The following is a 21,962-nucleotide window of genomic DNA, read 5'->3' on the forward strand; positions in this document are numbered from 1 at the left end:
TGAGAGACGCTGTACTGAAGGGCACCGTAAATTTAGACTATCTAGGGTTCTTTAACGTGCACTCAAATCTGAACACATGGGCCTACAACATTTCTGCCTCCATCGGAAATGCAGCCGCCACAGCCGAGATTTTATCCCGTGACCTGCGGCTCAGCAGCCGAGTACCTTAGCCACTAGACCACCGTGGTGGGGAAATCGTAGAAAGCAAAAGGCACCTAGCTTTTAATTAAGTGTACAGTTTTGTTACAAAAATGTTTTCTTTATTCAATTTGTGAATCAAAAACGCAGTTAAAAAGCGGGTGTTCTACTTGCCTAAAATAACTATACAGCAAAGTGTGTAGAAAACATGACTTCCACTATACGCACAAGTTAGTTACGACATTTTATGACGACATCACATGCTAAACTAAACATGGCGAAAACATTTTTCATAATCATTAAAAAACACTTTTCACCAGTTCTTTCCTGTTGCAATAGCTGAAAACGTTCAAGAATTTACATTCAAGAAACGTTCAAGAAGCTTCATGCTTCGTGGCGAGCTTTAAAGAACTTATTCACATGCACGGAGAATCAGCGCGCAAAGTTTTCGAACCGCATGCGCAACTAACCAGGCAACAGCAAACGATCCTGCGGCGCATGCAGGCGGGATCGCTAGCGCATCATGTTCTGTTACACCGAATGTATCCGGCTGAGCACTATACACTCTGCCCTTTATGTAAAAGGAAAAGAGTCACTCTGGCAGACATCATATCTGAATGTAAATACCTTCAGAAGCCCCCATTTTTCTTTTCACCCAAGACCACCAATCCCCGATTCCCCGATGTGATGGTAGGCTTCATTGCCCAGCCCCACCCTGCCGACTCAGCTTGCATTGACGGTCAGTGGGACAGGAGTTCCTGGAAACAAGCGGGTCCCGAGAATAGGGAACCACCCCGTCTCGCACAAACACGCACCTTCGAATCTTCGAGCTCAGTAAAACTGATTCTCTCTCTGTCAGAGTTAGAGGTCGTGGAACAGGAATTTAAAGACAGCTCTTCTTGGGGAGTGTGGTAATAAAATCTCTCATATTAATATATCATACTTAAGCAGAGCCAGGAACCTTTACAGCGAATTACACATATACCTGGTTATATAGACCGATGAATGAAGTATTACTTTATTTTAGTTCACCATCTTTGGAGGCGAATATGCACTGGCATACAGGCGTGTAGTTGAATGTTTTAGGCATCTTTTTGGTAATTTCTTCGAACGCATGCAAACATTGTTCGTCAGGCCCTTTTTCCGATGAGGAGTTCCACAGTCTGAGGTCAAACCAATCATCTTGACCTGGAAAAAAACAGTTTTCCACTTCTAAATAAACAAAATTGTCAGCGATATGTACACTTCAGCAAGACAACTACTGACAAATAAACAAAGAATCAATGTCAAATAGTTTCTTCATCATATTATTCCTAAATAATTTGCCTTAGTATTTCTGACACGTCACAACCGCCAGTGAACGCCACGCAGCATACAAAATAGGTTTCAATAACTGCATATTGTATCAATGCATAATGCACTTCAGCCCGTATAGAGGACCGGAAGGAGTGGATACGTGCGATTTGTATGCCCCTTACACATTTGTTAATGTTGTTTCCAAGAAAATTTACGCTGGTTTTTTTTTATTGTATCTACACCGCTGGATGTAGGCTTGCACAAAACATTGACATCTAGATTACCCTTCCGCAATTGATTTCATATTCTTCCTACACACTTGTTGACTTCTTCGCACAAACGACTCGTTGTTGTCTTTGACCGCTTTCCATTTATCAGGGCAGAATATTTCGCCGCTCTCGCTGTCTATTGCTTGTCACTCTTGTGATTTACGCACCTGTTGAGAACCATTTTTTTCTCACGATGCAGATTAGGATATCGGCTACCCCTCTTCACTCTGTAATATGTTTTTCGGTGTTGCTGTCTTTCATTTTAAAGCCCAATTTTTTTTCTTGCACCGCACGCTGCATGCTTATCCTCATCTTCTAAAGTTTTTCTGGTATTATTCATGTGTATACGGCATTTTCTCGTACTGGTTGCATGCCGTGATTGCATGTCATGGTTTCCCACTTTTCATTTACAGTGAAAGCTGTTTGAGATTACAAGAGTAGTTTTGGCACCGTAGTTGTCCATCGCCACCACAGACGGTGTCCGCTAAAACTATCACAAAAAATAAGAAAAAAACTCAACGACAAAAATACCCAAGATGGAACACGTTTCCAACCGGGACTTCCGTGTGGCAACTAAGTATCCAACCACTGAGGTGCCCCTGTGCAAGAAACTCCTTAGCAGATAGACCTTATGAGGCTCAAAGTCGAGAACAAACACCTTAGCATGGGTAATAATGCTTTTCAGAACAAAACCACGAGGCTTCAAACAATTGAACTGTGCAACGAGTGGGTCACTGAAGGCTTCCAACTCATAACAGAAGGTTCAGGCATAATTGTTCATCGTCATCAGCCACAGCTTCAAACGCCTGCACATAACAATTTACAGCTATATAATTGATACCATGCACCTCCATAGAATTGCAAATAATGGCATTTCGGATGTTTTACTACTTCACTACCTTACTGCTATTAGTAGCAAAAGCACAAGAACAAAGTACTATTAAGGTCAAAACCAAACTTCTCAAAACTCTTTAGAATGCTTGTCGGCATGCTACATTGATGACTATACGATTTTTTCTTAAGGAAACTCAAGATATGTCGGCTGGTAATCTAAACAATTTTTAGCTGCCTTGTTTTGGCCTAAAGATTATTTCGGAATACTGAAGGGACCACTGTATCCCATTTTAGGATCTGCAGCTGCAGTTCTCACCCATGCATATGTGCTGGAGCTAAGAACCTAGATCTGTGAAACCTGCGTTGAACTAGAAATCGGCTCATACAAAACTGCTGAAAAATTTCGTGCACTCCAATTTTTTAGCTTTGCAATAAAGAAATCCCGCACCTATTTAGGTAAAACAAGTTCTTTTTGGCAGGTGCAATCAGTGAGACAAGCAGGCTTCCCACGGCATGTATTGTTAAACGTCTGGGAGAAATTAAGGAAATCATAAAAAGATGCTGGCGTTGGTTGCAACTTCGGGGAGAAGGCGGAGCGTAAGAAATTTGCTGTTCTTTCGTATGTTCACGGTTTTACCCCCCAACTTAAAACATTGCATCAGGATATGGTGTCGCAGTGGGAGTTTCTGCTAAGTAAAAGTTATCCACTTTAAACGCCAAAGTAGAAAGACGTGTCGCGAATCAGCAAAATGTACAACAAGATGAATGCAATGTTACTCATGTTCATATTTGTGTATCCTGTACCACGGGTGTTGCCCACTACATACACCTATCTTACAATCGTATATACGTTGACCAAACAGGTCGTTCTCTAAATGTCAGACTTCGAGAGCATTACAATTCTCTGAAAGACCACTCTGGCCTTCATCTAGCAGCCCACTGTAAAAATGGTGCTGTGCACAACTCTTTACTCACACTTCTGTGTTCTTCCGACATAAGATGCAAATAAGGTAAGAACTTATTCAGGCTACGCACATTGAAAAGAAATCCAAGTCTCGCGTAAGTGTTTGCTCTGTCGCCTCTGTTCTTCTGTTGGTATTGCCGGCAATTTCCGGGTACTGTGTGGACAGACTCCACTATTGAGCTCGGCTTGATCCGAGGAAGCGCGGACAAGCTTAGTGAGTTTACAAAAAATAGAGTCAGAGAAACTTGAAGTGTAACAGTCTCATAAGAATGACGTTACTGCCTTAGAAAATAGAATCCTGCAGACCTGATTACGCATGACATGTCTGTGAAGGCTGTTTTGGAAAGCTGAATCTGGTCTACCGGTCCGAAATGAATCATACGAGCGAGTTCTGAATGGCCCAAAGAACCGATCATGGTCTCCAATGAAAATGAGCATTTTGGCTTAGAAACTCAGCTTACAGTTGTAGCGAAGCCTCTGAACTCTAAATGAGTCAAACTCCCGAATACCTCCTAGTGGGGCTACCAAAAAAGACGCCACTCGAGCTGGCTGTGAGTGCCAGCTTGGCCGTTAGTGGCACCGTAGCGTATGATCGCTGGGTGCCGGTTAATAAACGTCTTAACGAATTGGTGAAGAAAGCTGTGTTCTCTTTCGATGCCCTTTGAGCTTCGATCGCATACCCTGCCATCTGTCATGCCCCACGACAGCCCCACGGTGCCCCTCAGCAAACGCCTCCTCCCGTTCTGCCCCCTTGTCCCGGTTTCCCCAGAATCCGCGATCCATCCATCTTCACTGGCGCTGATGGTACTGACGTGGAGGACTGGCTCGCCATTTACGAGCAAGTGAGCGTCCCCAACAAATGGGACGGGGACGGCAAGCTGACGAACATGGCGTTCTACCTTGCGGAAATAGACAGTTGTGACACAATAACCACGCGCGTGATTTAGCAACCTGGTCCGATTTTAATATTGCTGTAATCAACGTTTTCGGCCACCCTGCCGTTAGTATGCAGCAAGCTGAGCAGCGCTTACTTGAACGCGCTTACCAGGCTGGTTATTCATTCACTAGCTATATTGAATATGTCCTGGTTGCACAAATTCAACCACAGCATGTCTGAGTCTGACACGATCCGAAACGTCATGAAAAGAGTCGATGATGCCTTCAAAATGCTGCTCGCCAAAAACCCTGGCACAGTGGCTGAGGTCACAACACTGTGCAAGAGCTACGAGGAACTCCGCCGCCAGCGCTCGATGACTCGTTGCTCCCCACTACGAGATGCAGGGCTTGCTGGCTTGCAGACGAGCTGTGACCAGGTGGCGTTGCTGGCAGACCTCAAGTTCTTGATACGTGAGGAAATCGTCTGCCAGTTCTCTCCTGCCCTATGGCCGCCCACCGGCTGTTTATATATTGGCCCCTACTCTTCTCCCTCCCATCCGAAAAAACAATTGAGCTGGAAATAGCGGAGGTCATGCCCGCGTTCCACCCCCAACAACCTCCAGCTCCTGCGCCCCTTAGTCACGCAGTTCATAATTCCTGCATGCTCTCAAGACGTCATGCTGGGATGGGATTTTCTCTCCAGCCACGACGTCGCCATCCATTGTTCTTCCACCGAAATTGAACTCTCACTCTTCTCGGATTTGACGCCAGAAGACAGTTCCTCGAACCTTAGAAAGATTCTCATGAAAGACGGTACAACAGTGCCTCCGAAATCGACGACGGCTGTGTCGGTCTACTGCGCTGGTCTCTCCAACACAATTGCACTCGTTTGGCCATCCGAACGTGTTTGTTGTAGGAAAGGATTGTTAGTACATTTCGCGATCGTGAAAGTCACCTAGGGTCACCTACCAGGAGTTGCGGGAGGCCCACTTCATGAATCAATATACACGGCTTGTGCAGACGGCTCTCGGACGCCGCCTGCTGAACCGCTTACATATACAGCACACTTGCACTGCAGAGGAGGCGGAGCGTATTCCGTAACTGTGGCAGCATATGCTCTCGGTCTTTCCACTCCCCAGTAACATGGATAAGCACACGCACGAAAGCAGAAGACAGGCGCGGGCTCGGGCGTTTGAGAGGCAACACGGCTCCCGACCTGGTGTATCCTACGTAGATATAGCAGGGCCTTCACCCACGGGAATTTACACGGCCTGTGTAGTTCACCAGGAAAAGCATGTCAATGGGCTCTCGTTCCGAGCACAAAATCCAGAGCGCGCTGAGGAAGTCGCGATAGCGCTTGCTGCTGCAGACCCCAACTCGAAAGTTATCATCAGGGACTCCCGGAAAGCATGTGCTCATTACTTGGTAGGAGAGATATCCCCCCTAGCCAGCCAAATTCTAAAACGGGCTCTCGCTGATCCAGCCCCGAAACGCATCGTATGGGCTCCTGGCCATCAGGGCTTACGAGGTAATGAGGCCGCTGACGCGGCCGCCCGAGCGCTTACCCACCGGGCTCCTCACCTTGGCTCTTATGACTCGGAGGCCAATACACCGCTGCTGCGGTTCAAAGAAACTCTGACCTATTATCGCGACACTCACCACCTTTACCCGGCTCCTGCAAAGGGGCTGAGTAAGGCGGCAGAGAGAATTCTGAGGCGCCTGCAGACAGGTACTCTACTCTGTCCTGCAATCCTAAAACATTTCGATGCGAACACAGATGGGCGGTGCCCACACTGTGGGGAGACGTGTGATATCTTCCACATAGTATGGGCATGTCCGAAAAATCCCCATCTACCCCCTTCCTCTACCCCTTCCCGAGAGGCATGGGAGACTGCCCTCCTCAACTTCTCATCACTAGAGTCTCAACGGGCTCTGGTGAGACGGGCGCGAGTAGGGACCTCGTCATGCGGTGTCCCGGACTAAGGACGCCGACCATGTAGCGGGGTCACGCTTGGGCCCCGTACCTCTCTCTTTTATAATAAATGTTTTTCATCATCATCATCATCCTTACTATTTGTTTTCAACTGGGTTTTAACGCCCTTAGTTTACTCAATTTAAAAGATATGCTGTAGTGGAATGTTGCGAGTAATATGGGTCCTTAAAGTTCATTTACCCTGCCTTTAGACGGTAGATAAATGACCATTCGGCATCGAAATACGTGCTCAAAGTTTCGATACAAGGCCGGCCTGTAGCACAGACAGCAAAGTACCATCGCCACTCGCCACTCCTAATAACCTTAATGTCTAGTAAATATGGCAACCACCACCTTCACACGCGCTTAATAACAATGCGACTATTTTCATTATGAGTTCTGATATTATATAAGAGTACTTCCGCTGTCGGAGGCTTGAATAGCAGGATATAGGTCTACCATGATTTTGTTCTATTTCGAGAACACTGTGCCGAATGATATTAAAGACGTACGGTTTAATACAAGAAGAAACATCCTGGCTGTCGATGTGGTGCACCCGAGTGCGCTGAGCACGCCGCAACAAGTAACACAACTGGGAAACATTGCAGTTAGGTCCATCATACCAGCCGATGGTGCGACCATATCAGGAGTCATTTACGACATTAACACGGAAATCCCAAACTCAGACCTTCCAATACTTATAAAACCGGCGAGTCAAGACAACGTCATTGTCAGCGTTGGACGGCTTGGTAACACACGCTTTGTGAGAGTAACGTTCAAAGGTGACTGTCTTCCCGCATACGTGAAGGTTGGCCACTTTCGTCAACAAGTTCGACCGTTTATTCTTAAACCCGTGCAATGCTTCAATTGTCAGAAGATCGGCCATGTAAAGGGTGTTTGCAGGAGCTCCGCAGCGTGCCCCCTGTGCGCCGAAGCACACGCGGAAGACAACTGTAGCGCTATCACACTGAAATGCCCTGACTGGCAGGGTGCTCACAAGGCTTCTTCGAAAGAATGTCCGCACATGAAGAAAAAATTTTCTATTCTGAAGCAAATGGTACGAGACAGCTCAACCCAAAAAGAAAGTGCAGAGAAAATCCGGCAAAGACGACGTCGCCGTCGAAAGTCTTCACGTCGGACAGCACCAACTTCAGGCAATAAGTCGACGCATCAGGAAAGATTGCCAGCTGCAGTTTCCAGCACGGCAAACACCGAGGAAGAAGAAAGTTTAAGCGGAAAGACAGGCAGGTTAGCCAGTTTTTAGACCGGCTGGCTACCCTGTGCTGGAAAAAGGGGTGACGTTTGAAGAGAGCAAAGGGGCAGGCAAGTCTCTACAGAAGAGTGGCCTCCACTTACGCGTACACAACGCTCAAAGAGCAGCAGTAGAAGCCGTCTTCTTCAGAGCAAGCTGCTGCAAAGGAGGACTTGCGGAACACAGATCAGCAAGTGATAGCTCTTTTGCGACCCTTAATTAACGCCATTCGCTTGTTGTTAAGCAACATGCACACACCGTCAGCAAGAAGGGCATTGCAATTACTGGACCCTTTGAGTCCAGTACTCGCAGCGCTTGAGTAAATAATGGCTCACCAGCCACTGTCTTTCAGAGAAGAGGTCCGAAAGGCAGCGATTATTCAATGGAATACCCAGAGACCGAGGTCACGCATCGCCGATTTCCGTCGGTTCGTGTACACCAATAAGTTCCCCATCATTTTCATCTGCGAGCCAAATTTGCAGAAAGAAATCAGACTTTCTCGTTATGAGTCATTCGTGTCGTCTACAACTGCGGAAAATAGCAAAGTTCTGATGTTCATTCGCCGCGACCTTACCTACATACATCATCCGGTGTCACCCCATGACGGCAATCAATATATAAGTATAACAGTGAAAAGGAGAGTTACCATCACGGTTGTGGGTGCCTACCTCTCTCCGTCAAGCCGTTTCGACCATACAAGACTACTAGGTATCCTGTCAGCAACTTCTCACTCATGCATTATAATTGGCGACTTCAACGCCCATCATACAATCTGGGGAAGTTCGAAGACCAATGTTAAAGGGAGAAAGTTGGTGTCCTTCGCCTCCGACAACCAACTTTTCTTGCTAAATGATGGCAGTCCAACGTTCCTACGTGACTCAAGGTATAGCAGCTGCCTTGACCTGGCCTTTGTCTCACGAGGCTTCGTCAGACATGCTGAGTGGTTTCCAGACATGGAAACGCGTGGAATTAACGACATTCCCACCTACGTCAAAATCGAAGGATTGTCCCATGCTAAGATACGCGATAGAGTTCAGAGAGTGGACTGGTTGAAATTCCAGTCTCGCATAGAAGAGCAATGTGAAGCCAACATTTTCCTCGACATAGAGGAGATAATTAAAAGCACAATACACAATATTACGTGTACCCTCACCTGCTCTCCCAAAGTAGCGGAATTGTACATCGAGCTAGAACGACATCGAGCAAGCCGACGGCGTGCTGAACGAATATCTGGCGCCGCCATGGGATCTGGCGCCGCCATGGACGCCAGGCAATTACGCCTACTGTTTCTGCAGCTGATGCAGGTCATGACTACCGTCTGCGGCACCTTCGACTCAGCGTGCTTGTTTCCTATCAAGAATGCCGACATGAATCACGTGTGCCCCGCTTTCATATGCCCTTGGGATCGCAACCCGCCACTGGACATGACAGCGCTACCGGCTGCCGATCGTCTCATCCTCTATCAACCTTGGTCACACCAGCATGGGATACTACTTAAGCAGGCACCTCAACCTGCCACTCCGGGATCTCTATCAATTCAACCTCTATCGCGCGAAAAGACAGATGCTGTAACGGAACTTAAAATAATTGTTGTAAATTGCCGTAGCCTCAAGAACAAAAAGGAGGAGTTTGGTGCACTTGTTGAACTAGTAAAGCCACACGTCGTTGTAGGCACTGAGTCGTGGTTGGATGACACCATAACTGACAGCGAAATTTTTCCGCCGAACTATACTATACGGCATATCAAAAAGATCGCAATGTGCATGGTGGGGGTGTTTTCGTCCTTGTCCACAGTGCTATCAGTAGCGTGCCAATAAACATAAATACCCCATCATGCGAAACGGTCTGGTGTAAGGTTATCCTCGCTAACGGCTCCGCAATGGCTATCGGGTCGTTTTACAGGCCACCTTCACAGAAACTGCCCCGAGTCATTGTTTCCGCTTAGCAATATTTTACTAGCTCTAGATGCAACGCGTGTTATTTTGGCGGGCGATTTTAATTTGCCAAACATCGAATGGGTCCATCTTCAGCCTAAATCTAACACGTCGTCGCTTCTGTACTCTGCTTTTTGTGAAATGATTAACGCTCATTCGCTATTTCAATTTGTATCTCGTCCTACCAGACTAGGTTCCTCTTGCAATAATGTGCTTGATTTAATTTTTTGCAATGACCAAACTCTAATCTCTTCTGTCACAACAATACCAGGTATAAGCGACCATGAAGTCGTTGTTGGAACAATAAGTTGCGATATCGTGCGCCGCCCGAATCCGTTACCGCGAAAAGTGTTTTATTATAATCGCGGTGATTATGTCTCTCTTTCCCGAGAGCTAGATCAGTTTTTACCGGAGTTCAGACAACATGCTACCAACCTGGATTTGAATACTACATGGCACTTGTTCAAAACTAAGCTTTTATTACTGATACGCACTAATGTTCCGTCACGGGTGCTTTCCTCAAAGCGTAGAACTAGTAAGCCCTGGATGAACAGCAGCCTCAAGGCCTTGATTAATCGCAGGCACCGCGTGTATCGAAAGTACCGCCAGACACCACAACGCGAGCTACATGAAACGTTAAAAGAACTAAACAAGAGTGTTGCTAAACAGATGCGCTGTGCTGAACTTGAGCATCTGGGTCGCCTAACTGATAGGATCAAAAATAACCCGAAAGAAGTATGGAAGTACGTTAAAAGCAAGCAGGCTGTGAAGGAAACAATTCCAGATGTTATATATGACCTCAACTTCAGCGCAGACTTAAAGGGCAAAGCTGAGAGATTCAACTTTTATTTTCAGTCTGTTTTCACCCAATCAGTTTGCCTACCCAGCGGCCCTCAGTTAGTCAGAAGAAATTCAGAAATGATTGAAATATGTTTTACTGAACGTGGAGTCTTAGCTCTGCTACAAAAAATTAAGGTAAATGTGGCACCTGGTCCTGATGCTATTCCTAATTATGTTTTAAAAAACTGTGCTGCCTCACTTGTACCATTTCTAGTCTTGCTCTTCGGAAAATCATTGGCGCTTGGCTGTTTACCTGACGACTGGAAAAGTGCCAACGTTGCCCCTATCTTCAAAGCTGGAGACAAAACGCGAACAAAAAATTACAGACCGATCTCGCTAACATGTGTAATATGTAAATTGATGGAACACATTATCTATACCCATTTAATCTTCCATCTTCAAGATAAAAACTTTTTCTGCACTACGCAACACAGTTTCAGAAAAGGGTTGTCCTGCGATACTCAACTAATTGAATTTAGTCATGATATAGCTGCCTCGATCGACAATGGATGCCAAGTGGACTGTGTATTTTTAGATTTTCAAAGAGCCTTTGATTCTGTATCACACAATTTATAATTACTTAAACTGTCTGCTCTAAATATCCCTCCCTCTTTGTTGAAGTGGCTTGAAGCGTATCTTGTTGGTAGAAAACAGCGGGTTGTTCTCGAGGGAGTGAATTCATCTGAAGTCGATGTCTTATCAGGGGTCCCCCAGGGATCTGTTCTGGGACCCCTTCTTTTTTTGATATTTATAAATGATATAACCCAACAAGTATCCAGCCGCATGCGCATGTATGCAGATGACTGCTGCATATATCGTGACGTCACGTCTGCTCAAGATTCTGCTCAACTACAAAGTGATCTAAATGCTGTGTTATCATGGTGCACCACATGGAACATGACACTTAACTTTTCAAAATGTAATACCGTTCGCTTCACAAACAAAAAGAACATTCTAAATACGAATTACTTTCTTGGAGACAATCGTTTGGAAGTTGTGTCTAAATATAAGTACCTAGGCGTTTTCTTTACGAGCAACCTATCCTGGAACGACCACATTGAATACGTCGGTGCTAAAGCGAGCCATGTATTGAACTTCCTGAAGCGTAACTTTAAACAGGCCCCACCTAAACTAAAGGAAACGCTCTATCTTTCTAACGTTCGCTCAATTTTAGAGTACGGTTGTGTGGCTTGGGATCCAGACACTAAAATATGTACTAATGCGCTAGAAAGGGTTCAGAAACGAGCAGCGCGTTTTGTGTCTGGTAACTATGATTTCACTAACCACTCTTCGTGCATTTGTAAACATTTGGGTTGGCCTCTCCTGCAGGACAGGCGCAAATTCTTAAGACTAAATCTATTTCATAATATTTATATTGGTAGCACTGGTTTAAATAAAGACGTGTACATTAAAGATCCCACTTATGTATCCTCTCGCCTAGATCACTCCCGCAAAGTTCGCGAATACCGATGTCGCATAAATACTTACAAAAACTCCTTCTTCCCAAAACCACACACGAATGGAACAACCTACCAGAATATATTGTATCCACCCCACCACCCTCATTTCAAAATGCTCTGTCACAATTTTTGTTGAAATGAAAGATGCCAATTTCTGTCTGCATTTCTGTTTGTGTTTTACTTTTCCTTGATTGCCTCGTGTTCCCGAGAATGTGTACACACTGTATAAGCTGAGCATGCTTATATGTTTTGTTATCGGTATTCATACCCTGCATCAATTTCAAGTTTTATGTCTCCTCCCCCCTACTGTAATGCTCAAATAGGGCGCTGTAGGTACTCGAATAAATAAATAAATAAATAAATAAATAAATAAAGATACCGACGCACGGAGGCAATAGAAGACTTACGGATCGCTCGACGTATACTAAACAATATTCAGCGCCGGATAATTAAACTCGAGTCACAACGTTGGACTGTTTTGTGAGTCACTTGACCCACGAAAATCTTTATCCCAATAGGGGAAGACGGTACATGGACTCCACACAAAACCCACTCAGTGGTGACCATTCAGTGCTCTCGCACTTTCTGATCAGAGACGCGGCATTGACGTGGCAGAAGACTTCTGTGCCAGAGTATCTGGGCCACTCGCAGGGCCCAATAGCCCATTTCCCTCGACTAACTGTCCACAAACACTGGATTCCCGCATGGATATGCCTTTTTCAATCGTGGAGCTCAGAGCAGCACTTGCTTTGTGTGGACGCACGTCGGCACCAGGGCCCGATAGAATTTCTTATAGGGCCTTGTGTCATCTGGGTGAACGCACGAGAATCCTCCTTTTGGAGTTGTACAACAAATCCTGGCAAGATGGAACGCTCCCGACAAGCTGGAAGACAAGTCGCCTAGTTCCACTTCTGAAACCAGGCAAGTCACCGTTGGAGCTCTCATCTTATCGTCCGATCGCATCGGCTAGTTGTGTAGGCAAAGTTATGGATATGATGATCCTGGGACGCCTGGAGTGGCTCTTGGAGTGTAACAACATCTACCCAGATGCCATGGCAGGGATTCGGCGTGGTCGAGCATCGATTGACAATGTAGTCGACCTGGTCACTTACGTCCAACAGGAAAAAGGCCATAAGCGTCTCTGCGCATCTTTGTTCCTAGATGTTAAAGGGGCATACGACAACGTTACGCATGAAGCTGTTCTCACCGCTCTCGAAGATATAGGAGTAGGTGGCCGGATGTATCGCTGGATACGTACTTATTAGTCAATGCGATTCTACTTTGTCAGCACTGAAGATGGTCTAACCTCTCCACATTACGGCCATCGTGGCGTCCCCCAGGGTGGCGTACTCAGCCCTGTGCTGTTCAATCTTACGTTAATTGCTGTCACTGAGTATCTGCCAAGCACGGGTAGGCTATCAATGTACGCAGAAGATATCTGCGTTTGGGCATCGGCTGTAACACGCCTGCAGTTACGAGGGAGAATTCAAAAAGCTGCCATTGTGACATTACGCTACCTCTGAAATCGAGGCTTAGAAATTTCTTCCGAGAAATGCGCCCTCGTAGCTTTTACACGAAATCCTATGGATAAGTACACTATAAGCATCAATGGTCAAACTGTACCATACGCTCGATCACACAAGTTTTTGGGCGTCATAATTGACAGGAATCTATCATGGAGTGATCATGTTTCGTACATGTAGAAACGGTTAATGGACATCTGTAATATACTGAAGTTCTTTGCAGGGAAGACTTGGGGAATGTCTCCCAGTGCAATGCTACAGCTGTACACAGTACTTTTTTTCGGTTTTCTGCGGTACAGTTTACCGGCATTGACCAATGCAAGCAAAACAAGCCTTCGAACGCTACAGAGTGTTCAATCCCAGGCACTCCGGATTCGCCTCGGCTTGCCTTGTAGTGCGTCAACAATGGCTACTATAGCTATTTCCGGTGACCACCTCATCACGACACATATCGACGTTGAGGCACTCAGGACACATATAAGGCATATTGCTCGGACACCCTGCCACCACCTAGCCTCTTTAACAGCAGACAGACCACGTTCGTCATTGTGCCAAACGGTCACCACATATTGCGATTCTTTGCCAACATGCTTCACACCCGCCGCCAGACCTTCGACTCCTCCCTGGTGCCTGACTCAGGCTAACATCAGGCTAACTATACTTAGCATCCAGAAAAAAGCAGATATGTCGTCACCTACTCTTAGACAGCTTGCTCTACTCTTGTTATACGAGACGTATCAAGGCTGTATACACGTATACACCGACGGCTCTGTTTTACAGAAGAGTTCAACGGCATCATTTGTTATACTGATAACAGACACGACAAGAAAATTCAAGACCTCCCACCTCACGACATCAACGGGAGCAGAGCTCACAGTTCTTTGTGCCGCATTGCAATTCATCAACGACCAACAGCCACCAAAAAGGACAATTTTCAGTGACTCAAAGGCAGCACTGCAATCCCTTCTATCACCTTTACGCCACGGCCCGTACGAACAGCTGGTATTTGAGATTGCAGAAAATACTCACCAACTCATTGAGGAAGGACATGAAATAGCATTTCAATGGCTCCTAAGTCATTGTGGAATAATTGGCAATGAATGGGCCGATCTAGCTGCCCGTTCTGCCCATACTGAAAGTGATGAAATATCAATTCCGCTTTCCAGTACTGACGCTGCACGGAAACTTGCATGCTTGCTTGCAAGAGCACCACGTCACAATGGAACGAGTCACATTTCATCCATGCATGGTTAGGTACTTTAGACCCAACTCTCAGTCTTCGAATTCCTACGAAATCACGCCAACGAGACGCTACTAGGCTGTGTAGATTATGGTTAGGCGTCGCATGTACCAATGCGTATGTGTTCCGCATAGGAATGGCTGACACTGCTGCATGCGACCCTTGTGGCAGTGATGAAACAACTTCGCACATTCTGTGTGAATGCCCACAATACTGCTCGCACAGACAGTCACTCTGCAATGCACTACATGAGCTGGACAACCAGCCTCTTTCAGAAGAAAGAATCCTGCGCTGCCGACAGGACTTTATGTCGCAGAAGAAGGCTGTGGGCGCTCCTGCGCTTCTTGCATTCAACCGGCCCGTCCAAACGACTGTGATCGGAACTCCCTGAATGTGTGCGCGTGTGGTTTTTTTTTCGAATTTATTTTATATCTCTCTATATCTATCCTCTTTCAAACCCTTTTCCCAACCCCCGTACAGGGTAGCAAACCATTTCGTCTAGGTTAGCCTCCCTGTCTCTTCCTTTGATTTATTTTTCCCTCTCTCTCTCTTTATTTGTTATTTTGTGAGCGATTTGAGCTCACAAGAGCTGTGTCATATAAAGCAGAAAGTAATGTGTGTGGAACAAAGCTGGTTCCTTCAAAAACACACAGGTAACTACTTGCGCACTCGAAAAAGATTCCCAAGACAGACAGAATGCACAAGGTTGTCGTTACTTAGCTATTATAACAATCGTAAAAGTTTAGGGCATCACAGCTAACAATCATTCTTACTTAATAGTTGTAGTGGAATTATTCCTATACTTATAAGGAGTCAATAAATAAAAAAATTGGCCGATTTCACGTACAGTGAAAATCCATGATATTAGAAGCACGAATGAGATATGTTCATATGTCACTTTAAAATCAGCAAAACGTTACGAGGGGGGGGGGGTAAATAATGTTGTACAAGACTTCCGTTTCACGATTATCATGTTTGGATGTGTCGTTCACTTTCGTCATCTATTCACGTCATATTATACCAAATTTACTATGTGTGGAGCTAGCGAAACGGCCACGAGCATGCTATGAGCGTGGTATGTTCTCGTGTTCGTACATGACACGAGTGTCAGGATTATCACGTTTGCACCAGTCATATATTTCGTCATCCATGGCCATCACGTAGCACCTAGTTTGGTATATGTGGAGCTAGCAAAACGGTCGGAGCGCATCATGAAAGGCTCAATATACTCCAATATAGCGTTGCCGCGCGCGCACGCTGTGCACAGCGACGCTACGTTAGCAAAACGCGAGCACACTATATAGTCTGACGCCACGCACTACCAGCGTCCGTTCGCGCGGCCCGACAGCAACCAGCGCGAAATGCGATATGCTGCATTTCGCACTGATGCGTTAGCCAGACAACACTGCGTCTCCCTCTTTTTGTGACGGAAGGACGCTGGATGCGCTGACACGCGCATGCGTCAAAGCAATGCAGCGCGGCCTGCGCCTCCGAATATACGGCAGGACCGGCGTCTGGTGTAGCAACGCCGGCGTGACGCGACGAAATGAACGCCGGCAAGCACGCGCACCGCGTCACGTCAATATGTATTGGTGCCTTGACTGTGGCATGCAGTCATGTTCTCGCATGACACGCATTTCATGATTATCTTGTTTGCACAAGCCACATACCTTCGTCATCTATTGGCGTTACGTAATACCAAATTTGGCATGTGGGAAGCTAGCGAAATAGCCACGAGGGCATCATCAGTGTGGCATGTAGTCATGTTGTTATATCACACGCAAATCGTGATTATCATGTTTGGATATGCATTTTACCTATGTCGTCCATTGAGATCACGTAATGCCGAGTATGGTACATGTGAAGCTAGCGAAACGGCCACAAGCACATCATGAGCGTAGCATGTAGTCATGTTGGTACATTGCACGCATCTCATGAGTGTCATGTTTGCACCAGTCACTACCTTCGCCATCCACTGATGTACTGTAATACCAAATTTGGTACATGTGACACCAGCGAAACGGCTGCGAGAGCATCATGAGCGTGGCATGTAGTTAGGTTAATACATGAAACGCACATCATAATTTTCATGTTAGGGTCTATCGCTTGTGTTGGCCATGTAATCATGGCACACCATACCAGTTTTCCAACATGCCACGTAAACCAAACCACCACAAGGGCTGCCGGACCATGAAATGTGAATCATGACATTCATGACATGCGTCAAGATTTTCTAGGGATGACTAGTCAAATATGTTTTTATTAGAGTCATGCTACTTCATACCAAGTTTGGTATCTATTCCATTATCAAAACGGACAGGAGAGCTTAATTTCGTAGGCGGGCGGACAGACAGACAGACAGACAGACAGACAGACAGACAGACAGACAGACAGACAGACAGACAGACAGACAGACAGACAGACAGACAGACAGACAGACAGATAGATAGATAGATAGATAGATAGATAGATAGATAGATAGATAGATAGATAGATAGATAGATAGATAGATAGATAGATAGATAGATAGATAGATAGATAGATACACTCAAAGTAGCCGAAGTTCGCTAAGAAATGCTTCGCATTTAATGCTAGGGGTGGGTGTGTGCTGAAACTCAAGAATTTGTATAAAACGAACTGAAGACAAAAAGGTATCTTCAAAACAGAAATTGACTATCAAATATTGCGTATGTCACCATCATCAGCTTTATAAACAACAACCTACCTGGTATCTATTACAGAATGTAGGCGTGTTTCTACGATACTGAAGCTATAGTTGTCTTGCACCAGCTGATTCCATCTCATGTGTGTGCATTTCGCAATTTGGTCGCTCCGCCTCATCTCTTCTCCTTCTTGGCTGCGTGTGCGCCGTTCAAATGTTCCACACGAAGCTCACAATTTCAAAGCTATTTTAAAGCAGGCTAATAAACTGGACCAGTAGGCTGTAGAATACGAACGTTTCCCTTCCTAATTATAGTAACAGAATTAGCGCATCTGTCTTCTCTGAGCCGCTTGGAATATTTTCTAGTCGCTTCTCGTGCTTTGTCAGGGGGGGGGGGTGGATAGAGTCAGGGCTTACTTGCATTTTTACAGCAAAGGCAGTAATTAGAGTGGTCAACACGTTTATCAATGCAAGATCGTCATTCACCAATAGCGACTTTGGCAATACCTTAGTATTTGAGTGTATACGCGTGTGCACGACAAAATTACACATCATGTGAACTGAAAGTTCATCGCAGTGCCCCTACCTCTAATCTACTAGGTCAATGTATGCCGCACATTTAGCCCTCCTCCCTCCTGTACTCCATTTTTTGCGCATGCCTATGGTTGAATGTTGAAGACAAACATACGTTTGAGGAATCAACCAGTAACGTTAATTATGTGTTCACAAACATGCCTTCAACCAAAAAGTTGCTACGTGTTTCCGTTCAAAGTTGCACGTATTTTCGCCGTCCGAAACAGATAAGTGACTTCTTAAAGCTAGCTTGATGTTTGAGTGACACACTTCAATCATAATGAAAGATACTTTGAAGAATAAAAAATAATTGTGTTTATGTTTCTTTCGCACTACTTTTTTGACGAGCATTCGTCTGTTTTCTCAAACAACAAACGGTCAACAGTTCAGTGGCATGTGGCAACAATGCGTCATACTGAAAATAATTTTGGTAAAGCTCTCGTTACAAATTGCCATGCACGAAGCATACTTGTTCAAGATATATTCAGAAGGCTAACACTCAACAGGCGTTTTGTGTTGAAGAAAAGAAGCTAAGAAGACGCCTCAAAGTCAAAAGGCTCGCTACGCTATGCGGCATAATGTTAACTTTGTTATTCTAATTGAAGGCATCTAAGCATCGTTTATGCAAAATCCATAAGGATTGCGTTTTATTCTTTTATATATAGAAAGCGAAATACAAAATATGCTAGACTAGAGATCTGCGGTAAAAAACATGCTGGTAAAGATGACACTCTGTTGTAGCGCAGGCTTGACAGGCTCATAAAAAGTGGAAAGGTCATGCTCTCGCCTTGTGTATAGCTTACTGATTACAATGACTCATAATAAAGCGCGGAGAACGTAGCGTAATTATGCACTGATTCTAAGGTACACTAAACGCGATGTATAAAGTATCCCAGCGGGCAAGTAACTTCACTGTGAAAAAAAAACTGAGCATCATTTTGAAGTCATCACTTGTCCGAGCATGTCCTTCTGAGAGAACATTTTGGCCATCACCGAATATTCGAATGAATCGACATAATTATGTTTGAATCAAATATAATTATTAAAAAAGACAAATATATATTCGTATTCAAACTATCGAATATTCGCACACTCCAAAAAATACTAATAACATCTTAAGAGTATAAGATAATGGGCAAAGAGAAGCTTAGTATCCTCCTTACCCCCATCCCTCGTGAGCTACTGTTGAGGTGTCGCACTATGAAGAGTAAGTTACGGGACTTACTTTTATCTTCTTTTCCTTCTTTGAAGATTCACTTAAGAAGCGTAGTACTCAAACTTAGTACTGATGCCGTAAAACAGAGATTCAAGCTCAAAGCACTCATATTGTTGATTGTTGGGAATCCTATCACGTTGGCAAGCCTGATATGACTTGTATTGAAGTTGTGATTTGTTCACATTCTGCTTCTGATACTAACGCGTGTGCATGCTTGTGTGTGTGTGCGTGGGTAGGTGATAGTGTGAATTTATTTATTATTTTTACACAGTGGCGTTGCGAGCTCGCATGCCTTACATTCTGAAATTCTGTCATTTCTTCGAAATTCTGCTCTGTTTTGCTTCTGATGCTCTTAGCGAATAGCATTAGCAATAAGCCATTATATTATCAAAAGTCGGCTTCTCTACCAAGCTGGCTTTTGTCGCTACCCGCAAAACTGCTATACTGAGAAAGTGAAGTTACAGCGCGTAATTTCTTTGGATTTGGTAAATAGGCGTCGGTGATTTCTAGAACTCATAATAAAAGGTGCTTATTGACAATATAAAGTCGAAAGAATGCGCTAGCTTACAAAGACCAAAACCATTTCAATACAGACCTGGTGAGTTACCGTGGTAATTATTATAAAATATCCCACAATGAGACGTCTCATTTAGGTATACCAAAGTTTCGAAATGAGTATCGCCTAAGGAAAAATACACAAGTGAAATATGAGTAGAATATCTAAAAATTAATTGGCTCACTGTGTACATCCTCTCAAAACATCGGGGCCTACAGCAATAAAAAGCGTTTCGTTGTGTGAAAGTTCGAAAATATTTCGAGTGAACTTGCACTATTGCACTATCATGCAGTCTAAATGAGTACTTTAAGTTATAATGGACTCAAGCAACAGAAATAGCCTGGTGTCATGGCACAAGTATTCAAAAAAACAATTAAGGTAGCAGCCCACTCGTGGTGTGAACACATCAGAAAGAGCTGAGCTGGTGCATCCAGCTCAGTTCTGTGCATCCTCGCTTCAAATTGCTACCCCTTGCTATATTGTAGTAAACGTGGCCTTGCTATTCTTTCCGTTTCTATCCCTCATTTCTCCTCCTTGCCCACCCTGGCATCCTCTTTCTGTATATACTATAGTACATACGGCTGTGGTATTCTCCACCATCCTGATTCTCTTTCCCTCTCTTTCCCACTGCCTACATTTTGCCACCCCTCGTTGTACACTAGCACACATGACTGTATTCTGCTTTAACGTGAGGTAGAAGAACAAGAGGTAGATTTGCGTGTGAATGAATGCATGTCGCCCACGCTTTTGCATTAAGGCAAGCAGCAAGAAAAACCACCTAGAAATTTTCTGAGTGAACAGGTGTTTAATTCTATCAATTCAGTGTGCTTATAACAACGATACTGCAAGTTTCAAAAGCAACTTCACATTTTATGCTTTGCTCTGCTGATCGCTTGCTTGTAGATAATAGATAAGAGCTGCATAGAACCGACACTAATTCTTTCGAATAACGACCTTGTTATAGAAATCGCGGTGGAGGAACCACCCGCAAACAGAGTTTAATTAGTCTTTGTTAGGCCTGACTTTAGTTGTCAGCTTCCGGATGGTTCCAAAATAATTGAGAGACAAGCGACGAGTGGTATAAAATGAAACACGCCAAAGTCTACGCATGAACAGGCATTCGATACAACTGTAATTCATTTCCACCTTGCACTATGAGAAAGTATATGACTTATTTAATAAACGGCACCTTTCGCTAAAGCTTTCAAGAATGCAATAACTTCTAAATCATGCGAAATTTGAGTGTTGCAAATCTAGAACTGCTTTGCGCGAAAAGAGCGGCGAAGGGTATATGTAAATGAATATTCCGTAGACGCAAAACAACGCGCTATACAAACGAAAACACGCGCGAAGGCAGACAACTTCGATAAAGGCGGGGCCTTCACTAACGAACTTCAAGGCGCACAACAAAGCCCAACACATTGGTATTCAACAAAGGTGAAGCAAATACAAAGCAAACATTTCACATACAAAGAACATGGAAAGTAACATGCTATGAATAAAGAAACAACTTACTGACCGCAATCAGACCACTAACACTCAGTGAAAGTTATTATAGGTATTAAAACACATCGTCACTTGTATATGCTTGGTTTGTTAAAAAATGACATCCACAAAGTGAGTGATGTTAAAGCAGCTTGCTCGGATATGATCGGGTAACCTGCGAAACCTCCGAACACATCTGCTATCATCATATATAGCTTGGAAATGTTGTTATTTACTGTCACGAGCTCGTGACGTCGACGTAGAGTGATGTCCTTTCATTAGACCCTCTAGCAGTACAACAACAAATAGTTGTATAGCAAAATGGCGCTACAAATGAACAACTGTTTTAACAACACAGATGTGTTTCAGTGGAATGCCAATGACCTTTGTTCCAAAAACGCCGACTTTAGGAAGCTCGTTGGTCAGTATAGCTTCCGCATTTTGTGTCTAAACAAAACCAACGTTCGGCCCAGACTTTGTTTTTTCTAAATATGTCACATATGCATCCAGAAGAAATTCAGGCTTGAGCAGGGCACTGTTATGCGTACGGCACGACATACCCTCTTTTCTTTTATACTTGTCGAACTCGGACGTGCCAGAATTTGTAGGGTGCAAAATTCAATTCTAGAAACTTACCATCACCGTAATTTTTGTTTATTTGTAACCATCAACACGCATTTCCGAATCATCTATGGTTCACTTATTGGGTAAAGCCCAGGGACCTGCCCTCATTTGTGGAGATTTTAATGCGCATAGTACCACGTGAGGCACTACTCATACCGATTCACGTGGGAGAAGACTTGAAAAAAGCAATTGATCCATGTGGTCTTGTTGTACTGAATGATAGATCAGTAACGTTTTTAAAAGTTTAT

At 44.5% G+C, this 21,962-nt stretch overlaps 1 protein-coding gene across 2 annotated transcripts in view; it reads right to left on the reverse strand.

Annotated features, from left to right (window-relative positions):
• Positions 1-1,127: 1,127 nt before the first annotated feature.
• Positions 1,128-21,962, reverse strand: part of LOC142765438 (uncharacterized) — a 54,525-nt gene continuing 33,690 nt past the window's right edge. Inside the window, exons 4-5 of one of the 2 annotated variants that reach the window (XM_075866465.1) lie at positions 19,645-19,731; positions 1,128-1,326 (exon numbers count right to left, since the gene is read on the reverse strand). In XM_075866465.1, coding sequence (XP_075722580.1) covers positions 1,157-1,326; positions 19,645-19,731 — 257 coding nt within the window. In that variant the 3' untranslated portion in view covers positions 1,128-1,156. The remainder of the gene's footprint in view (positions 1,327-19,644; positions 19,732-21,962) is intronic. The other variant, XM_075866466.1, reaches the window with a different exon arrangement.

This window comes from Rhipicephalus microplus, chromosome 6, assembly GCF_043290135.1.
Source record: "Rhipicephalus microplus isolate Deutch F79 chromosome 6, USDA_Rmic, whole genome shotgun sequence".
In the NCBI taxonomy this organism is placed as follows: Eukaryota; Metazoa; Arthropoda; class Arachnida; order Ixodida; family Ixodidae; genus Rhipicephalus; species Rhipicephalus microplus.